This window comes from Mobula birostris, unplaced genomic scaffold, assembly GCF_030028105.1.
Source record: "Mobula birostris isolate sMobBir1 unplaced genomic scaffold, sMobBir1.hap1 scaffold_296, whole genome shotgun sequence".
Taxonomy (NCBI): domain Eukaryota; kingdom Metazoa; phylum Chordata; class Chondrichthyes; order Myliobatiformes; family Myliobatidae; genus Mobula; species Mobula birostris.
In genome coordinates, this window is record NW_027276019.1 from 278,392 (window position 1) to 302,564 (window position 24,173).

Here is a 24,173-nt window from a genome sequence, read left to right on the forward strand (position 1 = left end):
CTGCACCCGCTACCTTTCCTGGTAGTTATTTAACTATCAACTGCCTACATCTTGGGTGTGACCACATCACTAAACCTCTTGTTTGCCATGTTCACAGCATGTCAAACTATCCTAAATGTACAGCTCTAGTTCCAGTTCCTTATTGCAGCCGTTGGGAGCTGTAGCTGGCTGCATTTCTTACTGCTGACCAAGGTCACCAAGGATATCCCACATGCTGAAGGAGGAGCTTGCCACTGCTCAAACTATCATTCTGGCTGTGTCCATAGGTACCCTGCTGATCAGCTGATAGGGGTATCTGCAGATATTTTTAACCTCCCACCTTCTTTAAGGAGACTACTGGTAAAAAGTCATCCTGGTAACGTGCCTGTATGACTAGCGCTGGGTGGTTTTGATATAGGCCATCATGAATTACCTCAATAAGCTGGGCAGGCATGCATTAACTCCACCCTTCTGCAGTAACAGGTCTGCAGCAGATGCAATCTCCATGGCCTTGTATTCATTTCTGCAGCATCTGGACAGTAAAGACATTTATTATAAGTCTATTGTTTATTAACTGCAGTTCTGTCTTCAATATTATAATGCCAAGCAAAGTCAATTGCAAAGTCCTAAACTTGAGACTCAATCCTTCCCTCTTCAGCTGGATCCTTAACTTCCTGAAAGACTAGTAAAGAGAGGTAGCAACTCCTCTGCCATGATCTTCAACACTGGTGCTCCAACAAGGCTGTGTCTTCAGCTTCCTTCTCTTCTCCCTGTACACTCAACTGCATGGCCAGATTTTGCTCTAACTCCATCTACTAGCATGCAGCTGATAATTACGCAGTGGGGCCCATCTGAAATAATGACAACATAGAAACAGAGAGATCATAGGAAACCTGCAGCACAATACAGGCCCTGCGGCCCATAATGCTGTGCCAAACACTTACTTAATTTAGAAGTTACCTAGGGTTACACATAGCCCTCTATTTTTCTAAACTCCATCTACTTATCCAGGAGTCTCTTAAACGACCCTATCGTATCCAAGTACTCCAAGTGCGGTCTGACCAGGGTCCTATATAGCTGCAACATTACTTTTCGGCTCTTAAACTCAATCCCGTGGTTGATGAAGGCCAATACACCGTCTGCCTTCCTAACCACAGAGTCAACCTGCGCAGCAGCTTTGAGTGTCCTATGGGCTCGGACCCCAAGATCACTCTGATCCTCCACACTGCCAAGAGTCTTACCATTAATACTATATTATGCAATCATATTTGACCTACCAAAATGGACCACCTCACACTTATCTGGGTTGAACTCCATCTGCCACTTCTCAGCCCAGTTTTACATCCTATTGATGTCCTGCTGTAACCTCTGACAGCCCTCCACACTATCCACAACACCCCAATCTTTGTGTCATCAGCAAATTTACTAGCCCATCCCTCCATCAAGGTCATTTATAAAAACCACGAAGAGAAGGGGTCCCAGAACAGATCCCTGAGGCGCACCACTGATCACCGACCTCCATGCAGAATATGACCCATTTACAACCACTCTTTGCCTTCTGTGTGCAAGCCAGTTCTGGATCCACAAAGCAATGTCGCCTTGGATCCCATGCCTCTTTACTTTCTCAATAAGCCTTGCATGGGGTACCTTGTCAAATGCTTTGCTGAAATCCATATACACTACATCTATGGCTCTACCCTCATCAATGTGTTTAGTCACATCATCAAAAAACTCAATTGGGCTCATAAGGCGCGATCTGCCTTTGACAAAGCCATGCTGTCTCTCCAAATGCCTCTCCAAATGTTCATAAATCCTGCCTCTCAGTATCTTTTCCATCAACTTGCCAACCACTGAAGTAACACTCACTGGTCTATAATTTCCTGAGCTATCTCTACTCCCTCTCTTGAATAAGGGAACAACGTCTGCAACCCTCCAATCCTCCAGAACAAATTGGAGTACAGGAATGAGATAGAGAGCCTAGGGACACAATATTATGACAACAGCCTTTTCATTAATATTAGCAAAACAGAGTTGATCATTGACTTCAGGAAAAGGGGGATGTGCTTTGCACATGCTCCTGTTTGCATAAATGGTGTTGAGGTTGAAAGGGCTGCGAGCTTCAAATGTGAACCCGCCAATAGCCTGTTTTGATTCAACCATGTTGATGCCTGGGCCAAGGAAGGTCAACAGTGCCCCTACTTTCTCAGTAGTCTAATATACTTAGCATGTCCCTCTTGACCCTTACTGTTGGTATGGCAATTGCGCTGTCTGTGACTGCAGAGAGTTGTGGACATAGTCTATCTCATTCTGGAAACAGCCACGGACTCTTGACACTTCCAGCTGCCGGTATAATCAAAGGCCCCAGCCACTTCAGACATTCTTCCTTCTGCCCTCTCCCATTGAGTAGAAGATATAAAAGCCTGAAAGAATGTACCGCCAGGTTCAAGGACAGCTTCTGCCCTGCTATTATAAGACTAAATAATAAAATTGACTGTTGGCCTTACAATCTACCATGTTATGACTTTATTGTCTACCTGCATCGCACATTCTCTTTGATCTGCATAAACGATATGCAAGCAAAATGTTCACTGTACCTTGGTACCTGTGGGAACAATAAAATAATTTGATGATTTATTCCAGAACTCTTAACAGGGAGGGTAATTCTAAGGAAAACTTGCCTGCCTCCTGAAACCAAAGCCAGCATTAGATCACCCAATATTTGGATAGTAATAACCTAGGAGGATAGCTTTGTTCATAAAGTCGTGCTTGACAAATCCTTAAAAGTTCTTTGGAGTAACCAAGAAGTAATTGAAGTATAGTATCAGTTATAAAGCTCTTGGTTATTCACATGAAGTTGAGTGACTAGAGCGATATTGGCCAAATGCAGGAAAATGGGATTGGCTGGTTGGACATGGACTTGATGGGCCTGTATCCATGTGGTATTGCTCTATAACACTATTACTTGTATTCAACCACAACACTTACAGCTCAAATGTAGCTGTTTCATGAGAGTCTGCTTCCCTTTTGTACCTGGAGAAACAACTTTGAAAATGCTACTTGCTCCTACCTTCTGCTGGCACTAGAAACATGTCCTTACCAAAAAAAAAATCTGTTAATGTCAATGGTTCCTCTCCTCCCACAGGCGCTGCTGACCCCTTTGAGTTTCTTCAGCAGAGAGCCCTTCCTCGTCTTTGCTCTGCCTTAGCAACCGCCGGAAGTTTTTTTTTTGCATTCCTTTTTTTTTCCTCTGACAGTTTAGTTTGACTTCTCACAACATATAATTTTTATGTTTATAATGGTAGATAAATTCTTGGATAAAAAATGATATTGAAGGTTATTTAAGTTAGTGATATTCACTGCTCTTCAGAAAGGTACCTAAATGTCATCAAAATTCACTCATTTATTCCCCTACAGCTGTCTGATTGCAGAGAAACTTACTAACGCTGTTTCTTTTTCCTAGTGGACAAACTGGTTCAGGGAAGACATTTACAATGTTGGGTATGTACACACATTTTAAACACTTAAAGCTTTCTAGTGAGGAAATTGTATGCTTTTGCAATGTTTCAGAAGTTTCGTAGTTAGGAAGGTAAAAGTGGAAGGTGTGTTGCAAAGATGATAAAGGAAACAATCTCTGATTTACTTGGGGTGGATGTATTCCATTGAGCACTGCTACATGGGTAGAACTTAGAAATAACAAGCAATGATCAGTTTGCTTCATTTCTATTAAAGGTTCACCAGCAGGTGGCAGGTGTTAGAGAAGCATACATGTAGACAATGAACGAAGGTGTAAAAGCAACAAGGTTCTTGTGGGGGATTTTAACTTTCCCACTATTGACTAGGGAATGTGTTTGAAGAGTTTGGATTTGGTGGAATTTCTGAAGTTAGTAATAGGAAGAGGTAAGAAGCTGTATGTTGAGGTCTGAAATTGAGAGAAGTTGATTTCAAAAACCTAAATTCAGACTTGGCAAAGGAGCTTGTGGGTAATATTTCCAATAAGTGGAAGCCTTTTGAAAGGAAATGGTAACAACTCTGGTGTTCCTATGAGGGTGAAATACAAGGATGGCAAGATTAGGAACCCAATAGAGGAGTTGATGACGGAATAAAGGATGCATGTAATTGAAAACAGCAAAGTTCAATGAGCAATATGGGGAGAGTAGGAAAATAAATTGGAAAATTAGAAGGGCAAAAAGGGAAGATGAAATATCATTTAAATTGTTGTAAATCCCAAGGCTTTCTATAAACACATTCGGTAGCCACTTTAAAAGCAGGAGACTAAAGCTTTTTCAGTTATATAAAAAATAAAAGGGAGGTGAAAGTTGATATTGTACCACTGGAAAATGATGCTGGTGAGGTAGAAATGGGGGTCAAAGAAATGGCGGATGAACTTAATGGGTACTTTGTCTTCACCATGAAAGACACGAGCTGTGTGCCAGACATCCGTGAACGCCAGGGAGCAGGAGTGAATGCTATTGCTATTACAAAGGAAAAAGTGCTAGGCAAACTCAAAGGTCTTAAGGTGGATAAGTCAACTGGACCAGATGGACTACATCCCAGAGTCCTGAGAGAGGTTGCTGAAGAGATAATTGATGCATTGGCCATTATCTTCAAGAATCACTTGATTCTGGCATGTTCCCTGAGGACTGAAGATTGCTTATGTCACTCCACTCTTTAAAAAAGGAGGAAGACGAGAGGAAATTATAGGCCAACTGAAGTACCCAGTTAGCCTAACCTCTGATTGGGAAAGTGTTAGAGTCTATTTCGGGGTACTTGGAGACTAATTTTAAAATAAGAGAGTCAGCATGGTTTCTGTAAAGGGAAATCTTGCCTGACAAATCTGTTTGAATTCTTCAAGGGAGTAATAACCAGGGTGGGCAAAGGAGAGGCAATGGATCTCACTTACTCAGATTTTCAGAAGGTATTTGATAAGGTGTCTCACATGAGGCTGTTTAACAAGATAAAATCCTATGGTGTTATTGGAAACATACTGGCGTGGATAGAGAAATGGCTGGAAGGGTGCAGTGGGTGGGAATAAAGGGGGCCGTTTCTGGTTGGCTCCAGTGACAAGTGGTGTTCCTCAGTCAGTATTGGGACTGCTACTTTTCACATCGTTTGTTAATGATTTAGATAAGGGAATTCACATAAAAAAAGCTGGTGAACTCAGCAGTCCAGGCAGCATCTGTAGGAAGAGGTACACTCGACGTTTCGAGCCGAGACTCTTCATCAGGACTAACTGAAAAGAGAAAGTAAGAGATTTCAGAGGGGGAGGGGAAGAGGGAGATACGAAATGATTGGAGAAGACAGGAGGGGAAGGGATGGAGCTAGGAGCTGGAAAGTTGATTGGCAAAAGGGATATGAGAGGATCATGGGACAGGAGGCCCAGAGAGAAAGAAAGGGGGAGGGGGGAAGCCCAGAGGATGGGCAAGGAGTTATAGTGAGAGGGACAGAGGGAGAAAAAAGAGGGGGGAGGGGGGAAAGAAAAATAAATAAGGGATGGGGTATGAAGGGGAGGTGGGGCATTAACGGAAGTTAGAGAAGTCAATGTTCATGCCGTCACGTTGGAGGCCACCCAGATGGAATATAAGGTATTGTTTCTCCAACCTGAGTGTGACTTCATCTTTACAGTAGAGGAGGCCATGGATAGACATATCAGAATGGGAATGGAACATAGAATTAAAGTGTGTGCCACTGGGAGATCCTGCTTTCTCTGTTGGACAGAGCGTAGGTGTTCAGCAAAGCGGTCTCCCAGTCTGTGTCGGGTCTCGCCAATATATAAAAGACCACATCGGGAGCACCGGACGCAGTATATCACCCCAGCCGACTCACAGGTGAAGTGTCGCCTCACCTGGAAGGACTGTTTGGGACCCTGAATGGTGGTGAGGGAGGAAGTGTAAGGGCATGTGTAGCACTTGTTCCACTTACAAGGATAAGTGCCAGGAGGGAGATCGGTGGGAAGGGATGGGGGGGGGGGAGGAACGAATGGACAAGGGAGATGCGTAGGGAGCGATCCCTGCGGAAAGCGGGGTGGGGGAGGAAAAGATGTGCTTAGTGGTGGGATCCCATTGGAGGTGGCGGAAGTTACGGAGAATTATATGTTGGACCTGGAGGCTGGTGGGGTGGTAGGTGAGGACAGAGGAAGCCCTATTTCTAGTGGGGTGGCGGGAGGATGTGGTGAGAGCAGAAGTGCGTGAAATGGGAGAGATGTGTTTGACAGCAGAGTTGATGGTGGAGGAAGGGAAGCCCCTTTCTTTGAAAACGGAGGACATCTCCTTCGTCCTGGAATGTAAAGCCTCATCCTGAGAGCAGATGCGGCGGAGACGGAGGAATTACGAGAAGGAGGTAGCATTTTTGCAAGAGACGGTGGGAAGAGGAATAGTCCAGGTGGCTGTGAGAGTCCATAGGCTTATAGTAGACATCAGTAGGTAAGTTGTCTCCAGAGATAGAGACAGAAAGATCAAGAAAGGGGAGGGAGGTGTTGGAAATGGATCAGATAAACTTGAGGGCAGGGTGAAAGTTGGAGGCAAAGTTAATGAAATCAACGAGCTCAGCATGCGTGCAGGAAGCAGCCATACAGGTGTCCATGGCTACACCTTTAGTTTGGAGGAAGTGGGCGGAGCCAAAAGAAATTATTAAGAGTAAGGACTAATTCCGCTAGGTGGAGGAGAGTGGTGGTAGAGGTCTATCCACGGCCTCCTCTACTGTCAAGATGAAGCCACACTCAGGTAGGAGGAACAGCACCTTTATATTCCATCTGGGTAGCCTCCAACTTGATGGTATGAACATTGACTTCTCTAACTTCCGTTAATGCCCCACCTCCCCTTCATACCCCATTCCTTATTTATTTATTTATCTATCTATCTATCTATTTTCTCTCTCCTTTTTCTCCCTCTGTCCCTCTCACTATAACTCCTTGCCCATCCTCTGGGTCCCCCTCCTCCCCCTTTGTCCCTAGGCGTCCCGTCCCATGATCTTCTCCCTTCTCCAGCCTTGTATCCCTTTTGCCGATCATCTGTCCAGCTCTTGGCTCCATCCCTCCCCCTCCTGTCTTCTCCTATCATTTCTGATCTCCCCCTTCCCCTCCCACTTTCAAATCTCTTACTCTTCCTTCAGTTAGTCCCGACGAAAGGTCTCGGCCCGAAATGTCGACTGTACCTCTTCTTAGAGATGCTGCCTGGCCTGCTGCGTTCACCAGCAACTTTTATGTGTGTTGCTTGAAATTCCAGCATCTGCAGATTTCCTCCTGTTTGTGTAGATAAGGGAATTGATGGCTTTGTGGTAATGTTTGCGGATGATAAAAAGCTAAGTGGAGGGGTAGGTAATGCTGAGGAAGTAATGCGATTTTGGACAAATTGGAAGAATGGCCAAAAAAGTGGCAGATGGAGTACAGCTTTGGAAATGTGATAATGGATTTTGGTAAAAGGAACAATAATGCAAAATGGAGAGAGGGTACCAACATCAGAGGTGCAAAGGGAGTTCGGAGTCCTCGTGCAAAACTCCCAGAAGTTGAGTCTGTGGTAAAGAAGGCAAACGAAATGTTGGCATTTATTTAAAGGGGAATAGAATATAAAAACAAGGAGATAATGCTGAAGCTTTATACGACAATAATTGGAGTATTGTCAATTGTTTTGGACCCCATATCTCAGAAAGGATATATTGCCATTGGAGAGAGCCCAGAGGAGGTTCACAAGGATGATTCTAGGAATGAAGGGGTTATCATATGAGGAGCTTTTGGCTTTGGATCTGTACTCACTGGAATTTAGAAGAATGCTTGGGCACCTCATCGAAACCTATGGAATGTTGAAAGAACTAGATAAGGTGGATGTGGCGAGGATGTTTCTTGTGGTGGGGGTATCCGGAGTTAGAGGACACAGCCTCAAAACTGAGAGGTGACCTTTTAGAACAGAACTAAAAAGGAATTTTTTTTTTAGTCAAAAAGTGGTGAATCGGTGGAATGCTGTGCCATAGATTACAGTGGGGGCCAAGCCTGTGGGTATATTCAAAGCGGGTTGATAGATATCAAGGGATATGGTGAGAGGGCAGAATCTGCTGGTGATACAGCCATTATTAGTAGAATCTCAGGTGGTGATGAGAGGGTGTACAGGAGTGAGATATGCCAGCTAGTGGAGTGGTGCTGCAGCAACAACCTGGCACTGAACGTCAGTAAGACGAAAGAGCTGATTGTGGACTTTAGGAAGGATAAGATGAAAGAGCACATACCAATAGTGTGAGCAGTTTCGAGTTCCTGGGTGTCAAGATCTCGGAGGATCTAACCTGGTCCCAAGATATCGATGTAGTTATAAAAAAGACAAGACAGCGGCCAGGTTTTATTAGAAGTTTGACGAGATTTGGCATGTCAACAAATACACTCAAAAACTTCTACAATTGTACCAGAGGGCATTCTGACAGGCTGCATCACTGTCTGGTATGGAGAGGCTACTGCACAGGACTGAAAGAAGCTGCAGAAGGTTGTAAATCTAGTCAGCTCCATCTTGGGCACTAGCCTACAAAGTACCCAGGACATCTTTAGGGAGCGGTGTCTCAGAAAGACAGCGTCTATTATTAAGGACCTCCAGAACCCAGAGCATGCCCTTTTCTCACTGTTACCATCAGGTAGGAGGTACAGAAGCCTGAAGGCACACACTCAGCAATTCAGGAACATCTGCTTCCCCTCTGCCATCCGATTCCTAAACGGACATTGAAGCTTTGGACACTACCTCACTTTTTTTAATATGCAGTATTTCTGTTTCTGCACATTTTAAAAAGTCTATTCAATATACATAATTGATCTAATTGTTTATTTATTATGTTTTATTTTATGTATTTTTTTAATTTGCCAGATTATGTATTGCACTGAACTGCTGCTGCTAAGTTAACAAATTTCATGTCACATGCCGGTGATCATATACTTGATTTTGATTCTACATGGGATCTGGGATCTGCCATGATGAAGTGGCGGAGCAGACTCGATGAGCTGAATGGCCTAATTCTATTCCTTTGTCTTATGGTCTTTAATAGGTACACATGTACACTTGATTGATCATGCCAAGATCTAATCAGCCAATCATGTGGCAGCAATTGAATTGAATTGACCTTATTGCTTACATCCTTCACATATATGAGTAAACATGTTTCCATCTGTGCAATTTATAGTAATTTGTAATAAATAGTATGTACAACAGGACAGTCAAAATAGTATAGAAATATAATTGTATCAACATGAATTAATCAGTCTGATGGCCTGGTGGAAGAAGCTGTCCTGGAACCCATTGGTCCTGGCTTTAATGCTTTGGTACCGTTTCCTGGATGGTAGCAGCAGAAACAGTTTGTGGTTGGGGTGATTCAAGTTCCCAATGATTCTTCAAAACTCTTACACACCTGTCTCTGTAAATGTCCTGAATAGTGGGAAATTCACATCTACATATGCGCTAGGCTGTCCGCACCACTCTCTGCAGAGTCCTGCGGTTGAGGGAAGTACAGTTCCCATACCAGGCAGTAATGTGGCCAGTCAGGATGCTCTCAATTGTGTTCCTGTAGAAAGTCCTTGGCTTGGGATTTAGACCATAAGACATAGGAGCAGAATTGGACCATTTGGCCCATCGTGTCTACTCTGCCATTTCATCGTGGCTGATCCCGGATCCCATCCAACCCCATCCTCATCACAAAAGTCATTCCAGTTGATGTTATCAAAGCAGTCCTGTAGCATAGAGACTGATTGGTCGGACCAATAGTGGACAGTTTTAACTATGGTCGCCTGTTTGTGCTTTAGCCTGTACATTGGCAGAAGCAAGATGGAGGCTTTCCAATTGGTGGATGGAGGAGCACTTCGTAAATGTTGCGGAAGGGAGAGGAGGTGTGGTCAAGTATGCTATCTCCCCGTGTGCTCACCTGGATGTGTTAACAAAACTTCGGAGAGACTTTAGACAGTGACGGTCTATTAAAGTCTCCGGCGACGATGAAGGCAGCCTCTGAGTGTACAGGCTCCGGGGTGCTGATGGTCTTGTACAGTTCCTTGAGAGCCAGGTCAGTATCAGCCTGCAGCGGAATATACATCGCTGTGATAATAACAGCCGTGAACTCCCCGGGCAGCCAGAAAGATCTATACAAGGTACTCCAGATCTGGGGAACAAAAGGATTTGAAGGCATGCACGTTCTTGGGGTCACACCAAGCATTGTTGACCATGAGGCATACCCCTCCTCATTTACTCTTCCCTGAGAGGTTTTCCGATCTGCCTGCCCGGAACAGGGAGAAACTAGAGGGCTTGAAGGGATGATCCGGTATCTCCTCCATCAGCCAGGTCTGCACGAAGCACAAAACGTTACATTCCTTTGTTTACCATTGATAGAAGACTCTGGCTCTCAGTTCGCGCAGCTTGTTGTTCAGGGGCTGAAGGTTAGCCAGGAGTGTGCTAGGGAGCGGCGGCTGATTAGCATGCTGTTTCAATCTTACCAGGACACTGGCGCTAGCCCTTCTCCCTCGCCTATGGCGCCACTTCTGAGGTAATGAGCCTCCCATGGATCGTGTAAGTAGGGGTTTCCAGTGTAGAAAAGGTGGCAGGTTGTGAGTAAAAGCAGTCTTCCTGATCCCCTGAAGAGTCAGTCAATCATATCTGATGTTACTGTCAGCTGCTTGAACAAGAAATGGTGAAGGAAATTGCAGAAATTAGCAGTACACTGTAAAGTTGGTATGGAGCTTGCAATATGGCTGCTGTATGCGGTGCCATCTTGGAGAAAGATGCAACTTAATGCATAAAAGCATGCAGCCAGGATCAAAAGGTTCATTTCTTCATACCAAACATCAGAATGGGGAAGAAATGTGATCCAAGTGACTTTGATTGTGGAATGATTTTTGGTGCCAGACAGGGTGGTTTGAGCATCTCAGAAACTGTTAATCTCATTTTTCTGTACAGCAGTCTCTGGAGTTTACAGAGAATTGTCCGAAAACATAAACGCCGGATGAGCAGCAGTTCTGGGTGGAAATGTCTTGTTAATGAAAGACGTCAGAGGAGAATGGCCAGACTGGTTCAAGTTGACTGTAACTCAAATAACCATGCGTTACAGTTGTGTGCAAAAGAGTATCGATGATCACATAACATGTCAAACCTTGAAATAATGATTTACAGCAGCAGAAGACCATGAACATACTGTACACTCAGAGACCACTTTACTAGATACAGAAGGTAACTAGTAAAGTGGCCAGTAAGTGTACAGTATCATGCAAAAGTTTGGGCACCCCGGTCAAAATTTCTGTTACTGTGAATAGTTAAGTGAGCAGAAGATGAACTGATCTCCAAAAGTCATAAAGTTAAAGATGAAACATTCTTTTCAACATTTTAAGCAAGATTAGTGTATTATTTTTGTTTTGTACAATTTTGGAGTGAAGAAAAGGAAAGGAGCACTATGCAAAAGTTTGGGCACCCCAGGAGATTTGAGCTCTCAGATAACTTTTACCAAGGTCTCAGACCTTAATTAGCTTGTTAGGGCTCTGGCTTGTTCACAGTCATCGTTAGGAAAGGCCAGGTGATGCAAATTTCAAGCTTTATAAATACCCTGACTCCTCAAACCTTGTCCCAAAAATTAGCATCCATGGACTCCTCTAAGCAGCTGCCAAGCACTCTGAAAATTAAAATAAATGATGCCCACACAGCATGAGAAGGCTATCAGAAGATAGCAAAGCGTTTTCAGGTAGCCATTTCCTTGGTTCGTAATGTAATTAAGAAATGACAGTTAACAGGAATGGTGGAGGTCAAGTTGAGGTCTGGAAGACCAAGAAAAAATTCCGAGAGAACTGCTTGAAGGATTGCTAGAAAGGCAAATCAAAACCCCTGTTTGACTGCAAAAGACCTTCAGGAAGATTTAGCAGACTCTGGAGTGGTGGTGCACTGTTCTACTGTGCAGTGACACCTGCACAAATATGACCTTCATGGAAGAGTCATCAGAAGAAAACCTCTCCTCCGTCCTCACTACAAAATTCAGCATCAGAAGTTTGCAAAGGAACATCTAAATAAGCCTGATGCATTTTGGAAACAAGTCCTGTGGACTGATGAAGATAAAATAGAGCTTTTTGGCCGCAATGAGCGAAGGTATGTTTGGAGAAAAAAGGGTGCAGAATTTCATGAAAAGAACACCTCTTCAACTGTTAAGCACCGGGGTGGATCGATCATGCTTTGGGCTTGTGTTGCAGCCAGTGGCACGGGGAACATTTGACTGATAGAGGGAAGAATGAATTCAATGAAATACCAGCAAATCCTGGAAGCAAACATCACACCGTCTGTAAAGAAGCTGAAGATGAAAAGAGGATGGCTTCTACAACAGGATAATGATCCTAAACACACCTCAAAATCCACAATGGACTACGTCAAGAGGTGTAAGCTGAAGGTTTTGCCATGGCCCGCACAGTCCCCCGACCTAAACATCATCAAATCTGTGGATAAATCTCAAAAGAGCAGTGCATGCAAGACAGCCCAAGAATCTCACAGAACTAGAAGTACTAAGTTACTAAGTACTGACCATGCAGGGTGACCAAACTTTAGCTTCGGGCCCTTTTCCTTTTTTGTTATTTTGAAACTGTAAAAGATGGAAATAAAGTAATCTTGCTTAAAATGTTAAAGAAATGTGTCATCTTTAACTTTATGCCTTTTGGAAATCAGGTCATCTTTTATTGACCTGATTTTCTGTTAGCTATTCACAGTAACAGAAATCTTGACCAGGGTGCCCAAACTTTTGCTTGCCACTGTATATTAATTGCAAGAGCAACCAGGTTAAGAATAACTCGGGAACTACAAAGGCAATCTGTGGGTGGAGATGGGGCATGTAGACAATGCTCTAGATGAAAACAGATGAGAAATATGTATTGAGGAGAAAAATCTTTGAGAAGAGGAGTTCAGCGAGAAGGATGGTGATGTTCTTGAGTGTTGAGAAGGGTGGTGGGGTGCTTAATGTCTTGAGGTACACAAAGGTATACAGATGCCCAGGACCTATGAGATGTAAAGGAGATTGCTGGAACACTTTTGATCGTTGTTCGTCACTGGTGAAGTACTGGATGACTGGAAGTTGGTAAATATGCTTCCTGTGTTTGGCAAATGAAACAACGATAACCCATGTAACCGTGGCTCAGTAATCTGTGGTAGGGAAACTATCTGTCAAATTTCTAAGGTGGAGTATTTATCTGATTTATCTGCACTAGGAAAAGTAGAGAATGATTAGGGACAGGTAGCATAACTTTATTCCTGGAAATCTTGTCTTATAGATTGTGACTTTTTTTTTTGATGTGGTAACTAAGCATTATTAATGAGGGTGGTGTGATGATGTCTATATGGATCTTAAAGCCTTTGACAAGATTACATATAGTTAGCTACTCCAGAAGGTTCAGGATAAGTCCAAAATTGGTTCGGTGATCGGCAGAAGGTGGTGGATGGATACTTTTATGAAGGGATGTCTGACCAAAAATATCCAATGAGAATTGTTTGTAGGAGTTGGATATTAATGTATGCGGTGTGACAAGTTAAATATAAAAATTGGTGATGTAGGCAGCAAGAAAGATCTTTTAAGGCTGCAGAAAGATGTCGATCATCTGGAAAGCTGGTGGTGGTAAATAGAGCTAAATTCTGGCAAATGCAAGGTGATGCACTTTGGGAAGTCCAGCTAGGGTTGGACATACAAAATTGGTGGGACCCTAGACAGTGTGGATGAATAGAGGGACTTGGGATACAACTCCATGGATCCTTTAAAGTGGCAGCATAGGTGGATGTGGTGGTGAAGAAGGTAAATGGATGCAACAGGAATTCTGCAGATGCTGGAAATTCAAGCAACACACATAAAAGTTGCTGGTGAACGCAGCAGGCCAGGCAGCTTCTCTAGGAAGAGGTGCTGCCTGGCCTGCTGCGTTCACCAGCAACTTTTAAGGTAAATAGATGCTTGCTTTTATTCCCTTAGCATGGTATTTAAGGGCTGTTTATAATTTATAGGTATAAGCTCTTACCTGAAGTATTGTGTGTGGTTCTGATCCCATCACCTTGTGGATGTTGAATAATTTGAAGAGATGGCTGATCAGGATTGGAGTATTACAGTTGTATGGAGAGACTGGCCACAAGACTGCAGCTGTTAGAATCTGGAGCAACCAGCAATCTGTTGGAAGTGTTAAACCTTACTTCTAATTATCACCTGTTACCCAATGCAAGAACACAGTACTACAGGAGATAAAGCAACTGCTTCTTTATTTGTAGCTCGCTACCGGAGAGAGAGCACACTTCTCGGATACACATGGGATTTGTACCAGTGGTCTCTCCTTGCACACAGATATTTTTATATCCTTTTTATATCCTTTCTGTCACGTCGCAGGAAACAATTTTCCTAGCGACCCCCTCATAGTCACATGCCTAGCAACAGTAGTATTTTAAGACATAGACCCCTTGGTTGCCTTACTAGATCAAAGGTCATCAACCTCAGGAAATGTGCAGGATGAGATGGCTCCTTGCTTTTTCAACCATAGTTTCACATTTGTTTGGACAGTTTTACCACATCCCGTTCTGCAGGTGAGACAAGGGTTGTGAGTTCCTATCGAACCTTACACGACAAAAAAAACGCTTAGCTTAAACCTTGCGCTTTCGATCCACAAAGCATAACATCTGCAAGGTTATCAGTCAGAACAGAACAAACAAAGGTCTGTAGCAATTTTAACCTGTTATTCACAAGAGTCCGAAAATCATTTCCCGATCCCTTTAACCCTTTAATATCTCATTCCCTCCTTTTTATCATTCCATGATAACACAATTAAATTGGGGCTGAAAACAGTGCCGCTAATTTGGTAGCAAAAGCCTTGCAGCAAGTGTTTAAACAGGTCAACAGTACACAACACTCAATGATAATTGCGACAAGAATGATTAGCCCATGCAGGAGATAGGAGCCCCAAGATTCCCCTAGCAACCAGCTGAGCCCCCTTCTCCTCTGACTGACCCTTGCATAAAACTATCTAACTGCTCCTGAATCTCTAGAATTGCGTGAGAGACATTATAGGACTCGTCCCTGACATGAGTGATGCACTTATCCCCAGCTATGGCACACACCCCCCTTGCTGAGCTAACTGGTAGTCCACGGCATACCGGGTCTGCAGAGTGTAAAGTTGAGTTCTGCTATTTCTTGGTTGATTGCCTCCAGGCCCTCCATTGTGCTGTTCCAATGCCGTCAGCCCACAGATGAGGTAGTTGCGATTTTTTTTGCGGCTATGGTCCCTGCCGAACCCCCCAGAGAGAGAGTACTCAGGAATCCATAGCCCAAAGATGATCCCAGAGTTACTGGGTTCTTATAATCCACACAAAGTTCTTTACTGATGAATCGAGCCACCAGTCGTTGTTGAATGTGAGCTTCCTGCGGGCAAGGAACAGTGAGAGGGCTAATCGTTCCTACTGCGAATAGTAGAGGCAGCCGTGGTATAAGTTCCGTTAAAGGGGAACACATAGCTGCTCTTTGCCCGGTAGCATGTGGAACTACCAGAAGAAAATATTTTCTGATACCTGGTATGTTCAGAGCGGTATATTGAGGTGAAAGCTAGTGATATTGTCCCTCTAGAAACATGGGTCCCATTACAATGACCACATACATACTAACTCCCTTTGGGTAGGGAAACACACATTTCTCGAATACAGGTACATGCAAACTTCCCTTGTTTTATCCTGCAATCATGACTCAGACACTGCTTTTCAATGCAGGGGATGTTCTTAGGGACTTTGACAATTACACACCCCCACCCTAATCCCTGGAAACAGAAAGGGTAGCTTTGGGTGCCCACATGGCTCGAGTTAGTGACGCAACGTCCCTCTTCCCGATCGTCATTTCGTTGCATTCGTGCCTTTAGACAGGACTGAGCTCCCCAGCACTTGGATTGCCAATTCTCAGAGGTCCTCCCAGAGGTACCGTTCAGACTTACCACACACCGTCCCCTACTCCCTCTTGTAAACCTTCCCTTATCACCTTTACACTTTCTGCCTGACCTATCCTCTTCCACTAAACCCTCCCACCTCCTTTCCGATGGGTTAGCCACGAATAGTGTCTCCACAGATTGAGCTAAGGGATAACATACAGTTCTATTACCATATAATCGCATATGCGTTTCATAAAAGAGATTACTTTCCAAAGTATCTGTTAGTACAAACATAGAGTCCAAGTCCAACAACAATCACTTTTCGTCCAGCGACCATCGCTTACAATTGCTCAGGTGAATCCACCGGTCGTGACCTTGTACTTTTATTGCTGTGGGCGTTTGGAGAAGGATCTGAAAAGGTCCTTTCCACTGGGGTCCAAACTTGGGGTGCTCCCAATCCCTTATCAGTACTGAATCTCCAATTTTCAAATCTGGCCACTCCGCCTCTGGGTTTTCCTGTGACTTAAATGCCTCCTGCACCTGAGAATAAAGAAACTTTAGAGAGGATGTTAATTGCTTGAAATACCTTCGCAATTCATCCCCCATAATATTAAGGTCAACTTGGGTGGGAGGCTGTGTGTTAGCATCCCATGGGACCCTTCCAGGACGTCCATAAACAATTTCAGCTGCAGATACTCCAGTAGTGGAATGGGGAGTAATTCTCATATGGTATAAAGCTAATGGAAGGACCTTCACACATAAAAGTTGCTGGTGAACGCAGCAGGCCAGGCAGCATCTCTAGGAAGAGGTGCAGTCGACGTTTCAGGCGGAGACCCTTCGTCAGGACTAACTGCTAAATCTGAGGAAGACGGGGCTGCGGAGTGGTGGTGGGGGAAGGGGAGACGGGAGTCACAACAGCAGCACGTGAAGACCCGGCCTGGAGTTCAAGGCTGGAGTCGCAGTTGGTGGTTGCGCAATCGCTGTGAAGGTGTCCATGGTCGTTGCTGGAGTCCGGGTTTTGAATATGCCCTGAGGTGTTGGAGCCGGCGAGATCAACGGCAGAGGCCGCAATCTGAAGTTCATGCCTGCTAGTTTCATGGTCAGCAGGCTCTGGAGTGCGTAGATGTAAGATCTTGCGATCTTTGCCTAACATGACAAAGTCAAAAAAACAGCGATTGCAGGCGTGAATCCGACGGAGGATGAAATAACGGGTAGGACCATTACAGACGGCGAAGAAAGTGTCCCGAAGGTGTGGAAGGGTCTGGGGTAGGGACACCAAGTACCTCCTCATGGCGGAGAGAGTCACCTTCAGAGCTTGACGGGAGAAGCGGCGAGAGGCAGAGTCAATAAAATGTGAGTACCTGGGATCCTCAGAAGGTCCAAATTGAGAGGCCCGGAAATGAATCCTAAAGCCAACTGGAGTAAGTTGGCGACAGAGGCACGTTCCAAGAAAGGATGTATGGCTGTGATAGCGAGTCTGAGTCAAAGTGTGGTCGAAAAGTTGAAGAGCCGAAGAAATTACAGATGGGGAGCAGTGAGAGATGGTTTCACTGAACTCCCATCAAAGAGAGGATCTAAACTTCTTCGGTGTAGGCATCACCGGAAGAGGCTTCGCAGTAGTGAATTTAAAAACGCAAACAACAGGAATTCTGCAGATGCTGGAAATTCAAGCAACACGCATAAAAGTTGCTGGTGAACGCAGCAGGCCAGGCAGCATCTCTAACAAGAGGTGCAGTCGACGTGCAGTTAACAGGCAGTTAGTCCTGACGAAGGGTCTTGGCCTGAAACGTCGACTGCACCTCTTCCTAAAGATGCTGCCTGGCCTGCTGCATTCACCAGCAACTTTGATGTGTGTTGCTTGAATTTCCAGCACCTGCAGAATTCCTGTTGGAAGGACCTTCAGCCAGTTCAGTCCGGTTTTGGATATTAACTTAGTCAGTTTATTTTTCAGGGTGCCGTCAGCCCGTTCCACTACTTCTGCAGCCTTCGGGTGGTAGGCACAATGAAACTGCTCTTCAATGTGCAGCATCTCGCATAGCTCTTTATTTATATTTCCCACAAAATGAGGACCATTGTCCAAACTTATCTGTCTGGGTACCCCGAGTATAATCTCTGTAAGTAACAACCTTACCACTGTGCAAGCTTTATTATTGGTGGTCGGAAAGGCTTCAATCCATATACTGAACACATCTACAATCACTAAACAATACTTATAACACGAGGTAGTTCGATAAAATCAAGCTGAATGCATTCAAAAGGACCACTTGGCAAGGGAGTTTTTCCTGGGGCTCATTTTAGTCCTTTTCCCGAGTTTGCTTGTTGGCATATCAGACATGATCGTATTTTCTCCTGTGCCGCCTCTTTCAATCTAGGGTGCCACCAGGTGCGTAATAAAATGTTACTCATTCCCCCCCTGCCAAGGTGCGTGTCGGTATGCAGGCAATCAATAAGCATTGGTAACAAAGCGTCAGGTATACATACTTGGCCAACTGCAGTGAGCCAGAGGCTCTCGGACGCAGAGTGCGAACACCCACGCGTCTTCCAGATTAGTTTTTCTGAATCGTGGCGTCCCCCAGTAGTTGTTAGACAGTGTCCAAGTCTGGAATACTCTTCGTTGTCGTGGTTGGCCTACAGGCCAAGGCCAATTTCTCTGCCGTGGAGACAATATAAATGGCAGTCTGCGCCACTAATTTGGCTTCCCTGTCTGTCTGAATATTACCTTGGGTGACTGAAGAGGAGTCGGAGAGATGCACTGAGCACTTGATGATAGCCAATTGTTTTGGGAGGAGGATGGCACTGAGGAGGTTCTTTACATACGAAGCATTCTGGATAGGTGTTCCTGTGGAAGTGAGGAATCCCCAGTGGGCCCACAATTGCCCAAAGTCATGAGCCACCCCAAAAGCATAATGGGAGTCAGTAAGGATATTGGCCACTTTATCCTTGGCCAGTGTACAGGCTCTCGTCAAGGCAAATAGTTCTGCCTTTTCAAATTCAAATTCAAATTCAAAAAACTTTATTGTCATTCTAACCATACATTAGCTCTTCAGGGCAGAATGAGACAGCGTTTCCCAGGAGCAGTGCAATCATAACATAACAAACGCAACACTAAATAATAAACATAACAATAGATAGTAAAACACAACAGCCACATGACAGTTAAAATCAAGTTATGAGCGTCCAGTGCAAGTTAAAAGTGTCCAAAGCAGAGTCAGGTAGAGAAGCTATTTAGCAGTCTGACTGCCTGTGGAAGGAAGCTGTTTAGTAGTCTTGTGGTTTTAGTTTTAATGCTCCTGTAAAGTTTGCCTGATGGCAAAAGAACAAACAGTTCATGGAGAGGGTGTGCTGAGGCAGGAGGTTGTAAGGATGCTGACTCGACCACAGCTAAGTCATTCGCAATGGCATAGCCGCTAAGGCGGGTTCCAGTAAAAAATGAGCGCTTGCTTCATTTGGGGTCGTGAGTTATCTGACCAATTCATATTGTTGATCCTTATAGCAGTAGTGATATTCTCAGGGATACATTGCAAGAGAATAGCATTAAACTGGGGTGAGGGATTCCAGTATTATATGCAGTATCCCTGGCATAAGTCGTGTAGGAGGAACAGAAACGGTCCCAAAAGTCAGTACTGTCTTCTTTATCCTTTGGTCTACATTCTAAGACTTTATTCATGTCAATGGGCTGCTGGGGGGTTGTTTTAAGAACTCGTTTAATCTTGTCTACCAGTTGCTGGGGGTCATGGGTTGCTGCTGAAAATGCCCGACGATTACTATGATTATCCAGCCCCTCGTATCATTTGGTCCGTTCATCTTGAGTGAGAGCTATACAACATAGACTAAAAGATCTTGGGGAGTAGCCTGATACATTTGAATGGTACCTATTATATAGTCTGTAAAATCGTCAGGATTCATCTTGTGATTAGGTGCCTTGCCCATGATCATGCACATTTCATTTGGTTTCCAGGGGGTATAAACCTGCAGAGTAGGGTGCTGAGCATTTCCATGGGGATGAGGAACAATTTGGATTGGCAACAGTTGGGGAGTACTAGCACTCGGGGCCCCCGGCCCAAAAGGATCGTCATCATCGTACTCCTCATCTGGGTCTATCAAGGGTCCATCTCCTACCAAACAATTCCTCCTTCTGCCCCTTCTTTTGGACACCGGCAGTCAGGAGGGCTTTTCCTTCGACTGCTGTTTAGTTTGACTCCCAGTTCTGCCAGCTATCAGGTCGGTGAATTGTCCCAACTCCCGATACGGTTCCTGCCTATGGGGGCTTGGGGAGAGTACGGGCGTGGTGGTTGTGTTGCCTGTGGTTGCGGGAAGGGAGGATAAACGGGGGCTGTGGGTCGCACTAACCAATCCTCCTCTGTTTCGTCTGTGTCATTGGTCTCATTTTGGAACAACATTAGGAATCCAGACAAGTCCAGAGGTACCTTCGTTTTACCCTGGTAATTAGCACCCTCATGTCCCCGTCCAGTTCCTTCTCTGGTTTTCTCCCTCCTTTTCTGCCCTTTATCATGCTCCTCACACTGATAGTTCCCATGGCTTGGGTTTGCCTTCCCTGTCACATACACTAATCCCTCTTCGACGTGCATTGTGTTCCCAACTACTTTGTCTAGACTTATTGGTTAATTCCTCGGCCGTTTTTTCTTCATGTTGACATTAAAATTTTCCATTTTTCCCCTGAATTTCTTCTCCACATTGCCTCCTCTGCTTGAATGCATTTTTCCACATCCCAGGTCCCTCCTAATGGCTACATTCCATCTCCCAGTTTCTTATTTAATGAGGCAGATAATTTACGGAAATAATTTTCGTCCCTGGGATTCTCCTTACAAATTTTGAGCAAGGGGGTGTCGGGTCCTGACTTAATCAAGGGTCTGACCCGTTTTCCTTTAATCCGTTAATTTTGTGCCGTGTCTCTTTGCACCCACTTCAGGGATCTGACCTTCACGTGGGGGATTTCCCCTCTTAACAATCGGTCCAAGGCGGGGTGTCCGAGACAGGCAAATTATTGTAAGCTTACTCCAGTAAATCCTCTAACTGTTATCCGGGTTGAAGCCTCAAACCCACTCTTCTCGTACCAGGGCGAATCCTCAAGCCCACTCTCCTTATGGAGATAATCTTAATGGTTCTTCAGGAATCCGTCAGAGGATTACCTGCCAGCGAAGGAGTTGTCAAGGTGGACAATTAATGAGAGAGTACAAAGTAAATCTTACCTTGTGGGCCCATCCATCTCAGGTCATTGCCACCGAGCTGATCGCTGATGCCGTCTCACGGGAATGCCTCGTCTTGGACTCCTGGCTGGCTCGCCAAACTGTTAAACCTTACTTCTAATTATCACCTATTACCCAATGCAGGAACACACAGTACTATGGGAGATAAAGCAACTGCTTTATTAGTAGCTTGCTACTGGAGAGAGAGCGCACTTCTCGGGCACACACGGAATCCGTACCAGTGGTTTCTCTCTCCCCGCACACAGATACAGAGTCCTTTTTATATCCTTTCTGTCATGTAGCAGGAAACAATTTTCCAAGCTACCTCCATAGTCACATGCCTAGCAACAGTAGTATTTTAAGACATGGACCCCTTGGTTGCCTTACTAGACCAAAGGTCATCAACCTCAGGAAACGTGCAGGATGAGATGGCCCCTCGCTTTTTCAACCATTGTTTCACATTCGTTTGGACAGTGTTACCACATCCCATTCTCCAGGTGAGACAAGGGTTGTGAGTTTGTATCGAAACTTTGTCCAACTTAGAAGTATTACAATTTGTAGACCTAGCTTACATGACAAAAAAACATGCTTAGCTCAATCCTTGCGCTTTCGATCCACAAAGCATAACATCTGCAAGGTTATCAGTCAGAACAGAATAGTACAGCACAGTACAGGCCTTTGGCCCACAACGTTGTGCCGACCCTCAAACCCTGCCTCCCATATAACCCTCCACCTTAAATTCCTCCATATACCTGTCTAGTAGTCTCTTAAACTTCACTAGTGTATCTGCCTCCACCACTGACTCAGGCAGTGCATTCCACGCACCAACCACTCTCTGAGTAAAAAACCGTCCTCTAATATGCCCCTTGAACTTCCCACCCCTTACCTTAAAGCCATGTCCTCTTGTATTGAGCAGTGGTGCCCTGGGGAAGAGGTGCTGGCTATCCACTCTATCTATTCCTCTTAATATCTTGTATACCTCTATCATGTCTCCTGTCATCCTCCTTCTCTCCAAAGAGTAAAGCTCTAGCTCCCTTAATCTCCGATCATAATCCATACTCTCTAAACCAGGCAGCATCCTGATAAATCTCCTCTGTACCCTTTCCAATGCTTCCACATCCTTCCTATAGTGAGACAACCAGAACTGGACACAGTACTCCAAGTGTGGCCTAACCAGAGTTTTATAGAGCTGCATCATTACCTCACGACTCTTAAACACCCCATAAGCTTTCGTAACTACCCTATCTACCTGTGAGGCAACTTTCAGGGATCTATGGACATGTACCCCCAGATCCCTCTACTCCTCCACACTACCAAGTATCCTGCCATTTACTTTGTACTCTGCCTTGGAGTTTGTCCTTCCAAAGTGTACCACCTCACACTTCTCCGGGTTGAACTCCATCTGCCACTTCTCAGCCCACTTCTGCATCTTATCAATGTCTCCCTGCAATCTTTGACAATCTTCTACACTATCTACAACACCACCAACCTTTGTGTCGTCTGCAAGCTTGCTAGCCCACTCTTCTACCCCCACATCCGGGACATTCATAAAAATCACGAAAAGTAGAAGTCCCACAACTGATCCCTGTGGGACACCACTAGTCACAACCCTCCAATCCGAATGTACTCCCTCCACCATGACCCTCTGCTTTCTGCAGGAAAGCCAATTCTGAATCCACCTGGCCAAACTTCCCTGGATCCCATGCCTTCTGACTTTCTGAATAAGCCTACCGTGTGGAACCTTGTCAAATGCCTTACTAAAATCCATATAGATCACATCCACTGCACTACCCTCATCTATATGCCTGGTCACCTCAAAGAACACTATCAGGCTTGTTAGACACGATCTGCCCTTTACAAAGCCATGCTGACTGTCCCTGATCAGACCATGATTCTCTAAATGCCCATAGATCCTATCTCTAAGAATCTTTTCCAACAGCTTTCCACCATAGACGTAAGGCTCACTGGTTTATAAGTACCCGGACAAACCCTACTACCTTTTTTTAACAAGGGGACAACATTCGCCTGCCTCCAATCCTCCGGTACCTTTGCCGTAGACGAACAAAGGTCTGTAGCAATTTTAACCCGTTGTTCACAAGAGTCCGAAAATCATTTCCCAACCCCTTTAATATCTCAGAAGAGCTTGGCAGTTCGAGCAGCAGAAATAGTGAAGAAAGAATTGTCATCCTGTTGCAGGGTTTTGACCAGAAATGTCAATTTCTTTCCCACCCTTGATGCTGGTTGACTAACTAAAATTCCTGCAGACTGTTTGTCATTCTGGATATGTTTTCCGTGGAGTGGAGTAGGCTGAGGGTGATCTGATAGCCGTGAGGGCCCCATTGTGGGGGTTTTAAAGATAGGAGTATAGGTTTAGGGTGAGAGGTTTGGGGGGATCTGAGGATGAAATTTTTCGCATGAGGTAGATGGGAGCTGAAATGCTTTGCCTGCAGAGATGATGGAGACAGTTACGGACATATTGTGGGCAATTGAGATTATGTAGGTGGGCAAGAGGTTTGGCATGGATGTGCTGGGCTGAGGGGACTTGTTTCTTTTCTTTTTCAATCTTTTTAGTAAGTTTCAAAATTAATAAACATAATAATAATGATACAAAGAGATAGGGATTACATTAATAACGGTTAACATGTACAAGCACAGATTCCAAGTAACAAATGTAGTTTAGCCTCCCAATCTCTTAGTAGTTAACCATGAAAAAGATAATTTATAAAGAGGAAAAAAACCCTAAACTAAAAAAAACTAAACCTAGGAAAAAACAAAGATTGGGCTGCCATATTTCATCAGCTAAAATTATTATTTGTCGTTAACTCTGCTCCTCTATACATGAACAAAAAATTGCTACAAAGGATTCAGAAAGGGTCAGCTTACATCATATGAAAATATTGAATAAATGGTTTCCCAGTTTCTTCAAATTTAACCAAAGGATCCATAGTAACGTTCCTAATTTTTTCCAAGTTTAAGCATGCTATCATTTGGGGAAACCATTGAAATGTAGTAGGGGGGATTTGAATCTTTCTATTTAAGTAAAATGGATCTTCTGGCTATTAATGTAACAAACGCAATTAGACGACAAGCAGATGAGGATAAATGACTGGAGTCTATCACTGGTAGTCCAAAAA

General features: G+C 44.4%; 1 protein-coding gene across 1 annotated transcript in view; it reads left to right on the top strand.

Moving 5' to 3' along the window:
- kif15 (kinesin family member 15) overlaps positions 1-24,173 on the top strand; it is a 186,375-nt gene that overhangs the window by 15,969 nt on the left and 146,233 nt on the right. The window contains exon 5 of the mRNA XM_072250391.1: positions 3,440-3,477. Within this exon, the coding sequence (XP_072106492.1) occupies positions 3,440-3,477 (38 nt within the window). The remainder of the gene's footprint in view (positions 1-3,439; positions 3,478-24,173) is intronic.